Source organism: Salvelinus sp. IW2-2015, unplaced genomic scaffold (genome assembly GCF_002910315.2).
Source record: "Salvelinus sp. IW2-2015 unplaced genomic scaffold, ASM291031v2 Un_scaffold1112, whole genome shotgun sequence".
NCBI classification, from domain to species: domain Eukaryota; kingdom Metazoa; phylum Chordata; class Actinopteri; order Salmoniformes; family Salmonidae; genus Salvelinus; species Salvelinus sp. IW2-2015.
In genome coordinates, this window is record NW_019942731.1 from 257,139 (window position 1) to 267,325 (window position 10,187).

Genomic DNA, 10,187 nt, shown 5'->3' on the forward strand with positions numbered 1-10,187 from the left:
GTGAGTGTGAGTGGTGGTGGTGAGGTGAGTGGTGGTGGTGGAGGTGATGGTGATGGTGGAGTGTGAGTGAGTGATGGTGGAGGTGAGTGGTGATGGTGAGTGTGTGATGTGAGGTGATGGATGGTGGTGGATGGTGAGGTGGATGGGGATGGTGTGTGATGTGTGGTGGTGATATGGTGAGTGTGGTGGTGGAGTGGTGTGTGGTGGTGTGGTGAGTGGTGGAGTGATGAGTGATGGTGTGGTGATGGTGGTGTGGTGGTGAGGGTGGTGGTGGTGAGTGTGATGGTGGAGGTGATGTGGTGGTGGTGAGTGGTGATGTGTGAGTGAGTGATGGTGGATGAGTGGGGTGGTGATGTGGTGGTTGAGTGGTGATGGTGAGGTGAGTGGTGATGTGAGTGGTGGAGGTGAGTGTGGTGTGAGTGGTTGATGGGTGAGGTGAGTGGTGATGGTGGAGGTGAGTGGTGATGAGTGGAGGTGAGTGGGGTGGAAGTGGTGGTGTGTGAGGTGAGTGGTGTGAGTGGAGGGTGATGGTGTGGTGTGAGAGTGGTGGTGTGAGGTGGTGGTGGGAGGTGAGTGGTGATGGTGAGGTGGTGAGTGGTTGGTGAGTGGGTGGTGGAGGTGAGTGGTGATGGTGGAGGTGAGTGGTGATGGTGGAGGTGAGGTGGTGGTGGGGAGGTGAGTGTGATGTGGTGAGTGGTGGTGGTGAGTGGTGATGGTGGAGTGAGTGGTGTGGTGGAGGTGAGTGGTGGTGTGGAGGTGAGTGATGGTGGTGTGTGGTGGTGGTGAGTGGTGGAGGTGAGTGGTGATGAGTGGTGATGAGTGGTGATGAGTGGGAGGTGGTGTGAGGTGAGTGGTGATGGTGGTGAGTGGTGGTGGTGAGTGGTGGTGAGTTGGTGGATGGTGAGTGTGTGGGTGAGTGGTGAATGGTGGTGAGTGGTGATGGTGGTGAGTGTGATGGTGGATGGATGGGTGGTGTGGAGTGGGTGTGGGAGTGGTGGTGGAGAAAGTGAGTGGTGTGTGTGGGTGGTGGTGGTGAGTGGTGATGGTGGAGGTGAGTGGTGATGTGAGTGGTGGTGGTGTGGGAGTGTGGTGGTGAGTGGTGGTGGAGAAGGTGAGTGGTGTGTGGAAGTGAGTGGTGGTGGGAAGGTGGTGGTGGTGGGTGGTGGTGAGTGGTGGTGGTGGAGGTGGTGGAGGTGAGTGGTGGTGGTGGAGGGGAGTGTGGTGGGGGAGTGAGTGGTGGTGGGAAGGTGAGTGGTGGTGGAGAAGGTGAGTGGTGGTGATGGAGGGTGAGTGGTGATGGAGGTGAGTGGTGTGAGTGAGTGAGTGGTGTGGGAGTGGATGGTTGGTGGAGAAGGTGAGTGTGTGGATGGATGAGTGGTGGTGGTGGGAGGTGAGTGTGGTGGTGAGGTGATGGTGTGGTGAGTGGTGGTGGTGGTGGTGATGGTGGTGGTGATGGTGGAGGTGAGTGTGTGAGTGATGTGATGGTGGAGGTGAGTGGTGATGGTGGAGGGCAGTGTGGGGGTGGAAGACGGCGGCGATGCGGGTGCCGACGAGTGCGGTGGCGACGAGTGGCGGTGGCGACGAGTGGCGGTGCGCGACGATGTGCGGTGGGAGACGATGCGTGAGACGAGTGCGACGCAACGAGTGCGATCGAGGTGGCGACGGCGACGAGTGCACAGGGCGACGATGCGAGAATGCGGGGGTGGCGACGAGTTGGCCGGGTGGCGGACGAGGCGGTGGACGAGTGCGGTGGAGACGAGATGGCGGTGAGACGAGTGGCGAGCAAGGGCGGTGGCGACGAGGGCGCGTAGTGGCGACAGGTGCCGTGGAGACGAGTGGGCGACGGCCGCTGCAGCGATGATGAGCCGGTAACGTTGATGTACGCGATTGGTCGGTGAGTCGGTTCGGTGGTGATGAGTGTGGTGTGAGGTGAGTGTGGATGGTGGCAGGTGAGAGTGGTGATTGGTGGAGCGTGTAGTGTGATGGTGTGGTGAGTGGTGGTGGTGGATGAGTGTGGTCAAGTCATGATCGGTAGTGATGATGTGGTGGTCTGTCAACTTCTACTGGAGTGAGTTTAGCATCCAAGCTTGTTGACGATCGCACTTGGTGTGTGCTAGGTGTGTAGTGTGTAACTATCCTGTTCGCTAGCGACCTATGGGTGGTTATACGGTGAGTACGGTAGATAGTTGTATCTTAGCGATCCAGAGCGTGATTACACGCTCTGGTGACGTCTGACCTCCAGAGTGCGAAACTCGTGTGTGGGTGGACTATTAAGTGGTGATGGTGAGTTATTTTGACGTAGAGTGTATCAGCTAAGCGCGTGACCACTATGATGGTTCTGGGTTAACAAGTCTCTTGCGTCGACACATTGGGCTGACGTGAGTTGGTGGTCTGGAGTGATGTGGTGGTGGTGGTGGTGGTAGTGGTGTGTGATGGTATGCATGATTGGTGGAGGTGCATGTGTGGTATGGTGGTGGTTGATGTGTAGTGGAGGTGAGGGGTGTGTGGAAGTGAGTGGTGGTGGTGGAGGTGAGTGTGTCGTTGAGTGGTGGTGGTGAGTTGGTGTGTGAGGAGGTGATGTGGATGATGTGGTGGAGAAGGTGAGTGTTGGGGAGGATGCAGTGGTGGTGGTGGAGGTAAGTGGTGGTTGAGCACGAAGGTGAGTTATCTAGTATTGTTAGCGTAAGCGATGTCAACGTACGCTATCCTCTGTGAGGGTGGATGTTATTCAGCTCCTCCGGTGACATGTGATGCTGGTGGTGCAGTGTGTATGGTGCGAGTGGATGGTGGTGTGAGTGCATTAGATTTACTAGTATGCTAGTACAGTGCGAACAGTGCCCGTTATGAGTGGTTAGATCTAAGTTTGGTCTGCAAAAACCACCTGCGAGCGAGTCGGCGTGCCACGAGTGCGTGCCACACATTTAATACTACATCTACTACACCTGGTTACAATCCCACACCTGGGTGACATTTAAGTGGCGACGTTTAAATCGGTCGGTAATCAGCGTCTGCCATCTGGATACACACCCTAGTGGGCTGTCAGCTGGGAGACCCGTCAGTCTACACCTGCGACTGCGGTAGCGACATTTAAAGATTTTTGCGGTTACTACGACAATCACTACACCCTGGTTACAGTAGCTCCACACCTGAGCGGCGACGCAGTGAGCGGACGAGTCGTGTGTTCGCGACGAGGTGCAGGTTGGAGACCGAGTGCGCACGGTCACGAGTGCGTGGAGGGACTGTGGACATTAAAGTGTGCTTTGGAGTAGACCGATGTATGCCCGGTAGCAGTACACCCAGTCGTGCGGCGTGGTAGACTGACAAGTGCCCCTCCACACGGGGAGCCTACGTAGGGCGTTGACATTAATTTACTAACATCACTAACACCCCTGGTCTTACACCCGCCACACCGGGAACATTGAATTTACTACATCACTACACCCTGGTTACACTTCCACACCTGTAATATCAATTTACTACATCACTACACCCTGGTTACATCCTCCACACCTCGGTAACATTCAAAATTTACTACATCCACTTACACCCGCTGGGTTACACCTCCACAAACTTGTGACGGATTTGGGCGTACCTAGGAAAATTATGCAAGGAATGATCACGAGACAGAGAGAAGATTCGAACTGTATAGTTCTGGGTGGTGGCTGTACGGTGGATAGCGGTGGAGACGTGATGTTTAAGGTCTGCGAGCGTGCGCTCAAGGCGATAATCGAGCAGGAATAAGACGAGTTTGAGATCGGTTGCGACTGAGTCGGTTGTGGTGAATGAGTTGGGGCGAGTGGAACAGCACAATGGAGGTATGGGAGTGAGTGGTGATGGTGGAGGTGGAGTGTGAGGTGGTGGTGATGGTGTGAGAGCGTGAGTGGGGTGAGTGATGTGGATGATGATTGGTGTATAGTAACAGCACTGAACCTTTAATCTCAAAAAATGTTCCAAATATCATGAGGGGGGGAGGAGAGGGGAGGAAAGGGATAGAGGAGGAAGAAGGGGGGGGGGAGATACGTCAGTAACAGGGACGTCACAGACTTTAACACGGGGGGGATTACGGACTGCGGCAGCCCCCAGATAGATAAACCAAACCCATCCAAACCAAACCCAAAGCCTCATTAAGGATGACCCTGATCTTAATGATAAACTAAGTTCCTACTTCCAACTAGAGCTCAGCTCAAGTTACAGTGGATCGTTATTCTATGTAATCATGTGTTGCCAACATGTCATGCATCCATGTTTGCTGCAGGGTTCCGTTAGCTGGTAAATGCTGTTTTTAAYAATAAATACAAAATGGTTGCCAGCCAAACTGTCAGATAAAAGACATCCAATGCAAAATAAGGCTTTTTATTCATTGTTAAAATAGCAGTGGACGATATTCTTCATAGGGTCAATCTGCAGGTGTGTGCTTCTATTTGTCCTCACGCAGAAGAGGGGAGGTCCTCAAAGGACTTCAGCTAAATGTACCCCTACTGACGGTGCTGATTATCCGTTTCCAGTGTGCCCTCCGAGAGGGGATTCTTCACCCTAACAGAGTAAAGACTGCCTCCAGATCACTCCTTCTYGAGGACAACGTAGCGYGGCTGGCGAGCATCAAGYTGCTCCAAGGAGTTSGGACATTTTTGACTTCCCAAGAGCAGGTGCTCACTTCGAGCAGACCAAGTTCCACCGCAAACGCAAGTAAATTAGAGGCAAATTGTGTTGGCAGTTCTGCTGCCTCCCTGGACAATCAACACGTGTCATGTATATAGTATTAACATTGAGTGGATTGATAGATTACTGTAAGTAATGTGCAGCTGTAGCATTTCAGTTGAACTTATTCAGTAGCACTTGGAAACGAAACATYGTTGCCAATTATTCACATCGGAGAGTTACAATGTTACAAATCACTAGGCAGCCCACTGCCTTACAGTAGGAAACAGCTGTTAATCACTAGGCAGCCCACTGCCTTACAGTAGGAAACAGCTGTTATCGATCACTAGGCAGCCCACTGCCTTACAGTAGGAAACAGCCCCATGCCCTTAAGGATAGTGTTGTAATGTCCTCTCTCACTCCCCACCGCCTCAGGATAGTGTTGTAATGTCCTCTCTCACCCCCCCAGCCCTCAGGATAGTGTTTGTAATGTCCTCTCACCCCCCCAGCCCATCAGGATAGTGTTGTAATGTCCTCTCTCCCCCCCAGCCCTCAGGATAGTGTTGTAATGTCCTCTCTCACCCCCCCAGCCCATCAGGATAGTGTTGTAATGTCTCTCACCCCCCCAGCCCATCAGGATAGTGTTGTAATGTCCTCTCTCACCCCCAGCCATCAGGATAGTGTTGTAATGTCCTCTCTCACCCCCAGCCCCTCAGGATAGTGTTGTAATTCCTCTCCACCCCCCCAGCCCATCAGGATAGTGTTGTAATGTCCTCTTCACACCCCCCAGCCCATCAGGGATAGTGTTGTAATGTCCTCTCACCCCCCCCAGCCCCTCAGGATAGTGTTGTAATGTCTCTCTCACCCCCCAGCCATCAGGATAGTGTTGTAATGTTTTCCACCCCTCTCCCCCGACCAGCCACATCAGGATAGTGTTTGTAATGTTCCACTTTCCCCAGATGTTGCACCTTCTTCACCGTTTTCGGGGGGCGGCGGCTCGGCCCTCCGGATCAGTTGACGTTCGCCAGGCCTAGGTGTCTATCTGCCATCCAATCCCCTTGTTCCTGGTTTTCATTAGTTTTGCCTGAATTTGTTGCTTGCTGTTTGTGTTTACGGTTTGATTTGTGGGCTATTTAACCTCAGTTGGCCCGACGACTTTGTGGCGGGCTTGTTTTTTCTGTTTGTGGTTTTCGTTCATTTCTGTGGTGTCTGTTTCCTATTCTGTTTAGTCCTGTTTTGTTTGGACTGGGACTTTACGCCGCCTCTTGCTGTGTGTGGGTGACCGTCTCCTCTGGTACTTTGGAATATTAAATCCACGTCCTTTTTGTAACCTACCACCTGCCTCTCTGCGCCCTGACTCTCACTCACAAGCACTTTCCATGATCCTGACGAAGCCCGCACCATAGCATGGGGAGTCAGCGGAGAGCGACAACCTCTTTCCATCTAATGGAGGAGCGGTCCCCGATTCACACTAGCCGTCCTCTCATTCGGAGTCGGTTGGCCCAGATGGATGCCCTGATGATGGAGAGTGATGGAGCCGATTGGAGAGGAGCTGGTCTCCGACATCTACCCCAGCTCCCCCCCACAGACGACGCAACGCCACTCCTCCCACCGTCATCGTCTGGTTCCGGGCGCGTTGCGTCTCGCGCCCAACCGAGGGAGTACGATGGAGCGGCGGCTGGGTGCCAGGGGTTTTTGCTCCAGCTGGAGCTCTAACCTGGCTAACCGTTCGTCCGAACTCCTCGGGTGAGGAGAGTGGTTAGCCCCTCATCTCTTTTGAATCGGTAGAGCCCTGGAATGGCCAACCGCTGTATGGAAACGGCCGCAGACTCGGGCTTCGGGACCCACCTACCCAGAGTTCACCCGCCGTTTTCGGGACCGTATTTGACCACCCTCAGGAGGGCCAAGCGGTGGGTGAGCGACTGTTTCCACCTCAAAAGACAGGAGACGAGGAAAGCGCGCAGACTTCGCCTTGGAGTTCCAGACCTTGGAATGCTGGTGCGGGGCTGGAATTGAACAGGGCCCTGATGACCACTACGATTGCAGCCTTTCGGGAGGACGTCCGCCGGACTAGCTTGTCGGGACCACAATTTCCCCTCATGACGAGTTTTTTTAGACCATGTCGATACCGACTGGACAACCTGCTAGCTGCGCCGCGGGCGTTCAGAGGGGGCCCTTGTTCACGTTCCAACCTCCCAAGCCCTCCCCGCCCTACCAACGTCCGATGGAGTTATCCGAAGTAGAGAGGTGGCACTAGGGGAGAACCGGCGAAGAATGCTACTCTGCGCCTTTACTGAGCGTGACCGGTAGAGGATCACCTCCTCGGACCGGTTGCTGGAGGAGTCAGTCAGGGAGTCGAGATGGCAGGCGACCAACCTTCTCAACCACCCCAGGTGAGTAGGCAGCCAAACTCACCCAGACTCCTGTTGGTCACATGTTTTTTGTTTATTTTCTTCCCTGCGTTTTTTCCCTGCTCTCACAGCAAAGCGCTAGTCGATTCAGGCGCAGCTGGAGTTTTATGGATCATGGGATCGCCGTATTGGGTATTCCGTTAGTGCAGATAGAACCACCTTCTCCCCTCGTGCACTCCTTAGATAGCCGACCGTTCTAGGGTTCAGAAGGAGGCCACGACCTCACACGCCTCAGGCTCGGGAGCATGGTAACGACAGGTGGGAATCATTAGGTGGATCGGGATTCAAGTTCTAACCTTTATGGATTCACCTGCTTTCAGGGTGTTGGGTGATTCCCTGGTTGGCTAGTCAGAACCCCATTTTCCTTGGAAGACAGGGGCTCTTCCAGGGTGTCAGAGTGAGTGTTCAGGTAGGTGTATAGTGGAAGTTTCCATCAGTGCCCTTACGTGGTGGTGAGTCAGACAGGTTTTCCACTGTGCGATCCCAGAAATGCCGATTTGGCAATCGCTTTTTGTAAATAAAGGCGACCAAATTCAACACTCCATCGACCGGGGGGATTGCGTGATAAACCTCCAGGAAAGCGCTGCACTTCCCAGGAGTCACGTGGAGACTATGTCACGGGAAACTTGTAGACAAGGGTCATTCGGCCCTCCATGTCACACTGTCTCCTCGAGTTCTTTTGGGAAGAAAGGGAGGGAGGACTGCGTCCGTGCTCTGATTATCGAGGTCTAAATTCGATTCACAGTGGGATTATAGTTATCCGCTTACATTCTCAATACGCTGCACGAGGTGGGGTGAAATCGGATTCCAACGGAGCGCGTTTTTTCACAAAACGGATCTCAGAGCGCGTATATCTGTGCGTATTCGGGAGGGAGACGAGTGAAAACAGCGTTTAGTACCACAGTTCAGGCCACTAGAGTACCGGTTCCATGCCGTAATGGGTAGACTGCCTCCCCAGCCACCCCCCCCGTCCCTTTCAATCCTTGTCGATGAGATTCCCTCAGGACTTGCACGGCAGGGTGTGGTGTATACATTGATGACATCTTGATCTATTCTGCCTACCACTCGCGCCACGCAATGGTCTCCCTGGTGCGCAAGGGTACTTGGGCGACTGCTGGAGCATGTAACCTATACGTAAGGTGAGAAATGTGTGTGTTCGCAAACGAGCCGGTTTCCTTTCCCTGGTGTATCCATTTTCCAGCATCGGGGTGAGTGATGGAGTGTGACCGCGGATTAAACCGTGCGTATTGGCCAGACTCCGCCTATCGGTAAGAGGGATTGTGCAGCGGTTTTTAGGGTTGCCAATACTACCAGGAGGTTTAATTCTGGGGTTTTTTGGCCAAGTAGCGGCGCCTATACCCTCACTGCTGAAGGGGGGGCCGGGCATTTACGTTGTCGGCCGAGGCAGATAGAGCTTTCAAAGCCAGCTGAAAGGCTCTGTTTTACTGACGCGCCCGTGTTGGCGCATCCGGACCCTTTCGTTAGCATTCATAGTGGAAAGGTGGATGCATCCGAGGCTGGGGTTTGGAGCCGTGCTGTCACAGCGCTCGGGCACGCACCGAGCGGAACTATGATGTGGGGGACCGGAGCTGCTAGCTATGGACGCCCTGAAGGTGTGGGACACTGGCTTGAGGGGGCTAAACACCCTTTCCTCCATCGGACTGGACCACCGCAATCTGGAATATATCGGGCGGCAAGGAGACTGAATCCGCGCAGCTAGTGGGGCCATGTTCTTTATCGCCTATTTAGATCTTACCATCTCTTAATCGAGCCAGGGTCTCTTAACACTTAAGTGCCGACGCGCTGTTCACGTCTCTTATGACACTGAAGGACTCCGGTCCATCGATCCAACTCCCACTTCCAGCTTCTAGGCGGTGGCTCCGGTGTATGGGAGGTGGACGGGACAATCGAGCGGGCAGTTTGCGGTTGGAACTGCGCCCTCACAGTGTCCGAGCCGGCCTCCAGGACGTGCCGCTTGGTGTCTGTGATCAATTGATTTCGGTGGGCTTCACACACTTCTTCAGGTCATCCGGTGGATTGCGAGGACGGTGCGTGGCTTAGGGGTAAATACTGGTGGCCCACCTTGGCTACGGACGTCAGGCTTTATGTCTCCTCCTGCCTCGGTGGTGCGCGCAGAAGGTAAGGCTCCCCTAGGCACTCTGCCCCAGAGGGAAAGTTACAGCCCCTCCCGGTTTCACAACGGCTCTGGTCTCCATCTAAGGTCGGTGGAAGCTTCTTACTGATCTTCACCCTCTCAGGGAACAACTACCATTCTGGTCGTTGTGGAATCGGTTCTTCTAAAGTCCTGCCGTCTCCTCCCATTGCCTGGTCTCCGCTACGGCCCTACAGATTTGCGGAGCTCTATTTAACCCCACTTCTTCCGGCACTAACGGGTTGCCGGAGGATATCGATGAATCGGAGGTCCGCCAGTTCACGTCCCGTGGTTGGAGGCGTTTATGGGGGCTCGTCCAGCTGAACCTGGTTATCTCCCGAGAGTCAGGGCAGGTGGGAAAGAGTAAACCCATGGAAGTGGGGTAGGTTTCTGAGGTCCGTATTGCCATACCGGCCAGGAAATGGGCGAGGTAACGTCCTGGGCGGAGTTGGGCAGACTCACTCCGTCACTCTCCACAAACATATCGCCCATTCAATGCGTGGCTGGCACACCGGTCCTGGCTCCGTGGCATCAGAGTCAGACCGAAAGCTCCTAAGGTGGAGGAGTGGGTACAGCGCTCAAGGAGACCTGGCAGGCATCCAGTGACCTCATTTTTCAGCAGGCCAGTTGAAGGCAGAGAAGCGCTGACTTCCACACAGTGAGAACCTCTGTCCCCTGGTGGCGAACACAGGGGACAGGGTCTGGCTCTCGCCCGAAACCTGCCCCTCCGCTGCCCCTGCCGGAAGCTGGGGCCGCAGTGTTTGTGGGGGCCCATTTAAAGTCCTGAGGGAGGATAAACAAGGTGTGTTATTAGATTGCAACTCCTCTTACTATCGTATTAACCCATTCGTTCATGTGTCTCTCTCCGGCCGGTGTAGCTTGGCCCCTTCAAGAGGGTGAGGTGCCGGTAGGTCCCTCGCCCCCTCCTGTCATTCGAGGTTTCCCCGGCGTTCAGGTTACAGCTATTCTGAGACTCGAGATGACGG

At 54.3% G+C, this 10,187-nt stretch overlaps 1 protein-coding gene across 1 annotated transcript in view; it reads right to left on the reverse strand.

Moving 5' to 3' along the window:
- rnf19a (ring finger protein 19A, RBR E3 ubiquitin protein ligase) overlaps positions 1-10,187 on the reverse strand; it is a 31,517-nt gene that overhangs the window by 8,958 nt on the left and 12,372 nt on the right. The window contains 2 exon segments of the mRNA XM_070438682.1: positions 1,548-2,060; positions 9,859-9,984. Coding sequence (XP_070294783.1) covers positions 1,548-2,060; positions 9,859-9,984 — 639 coding nt within the window.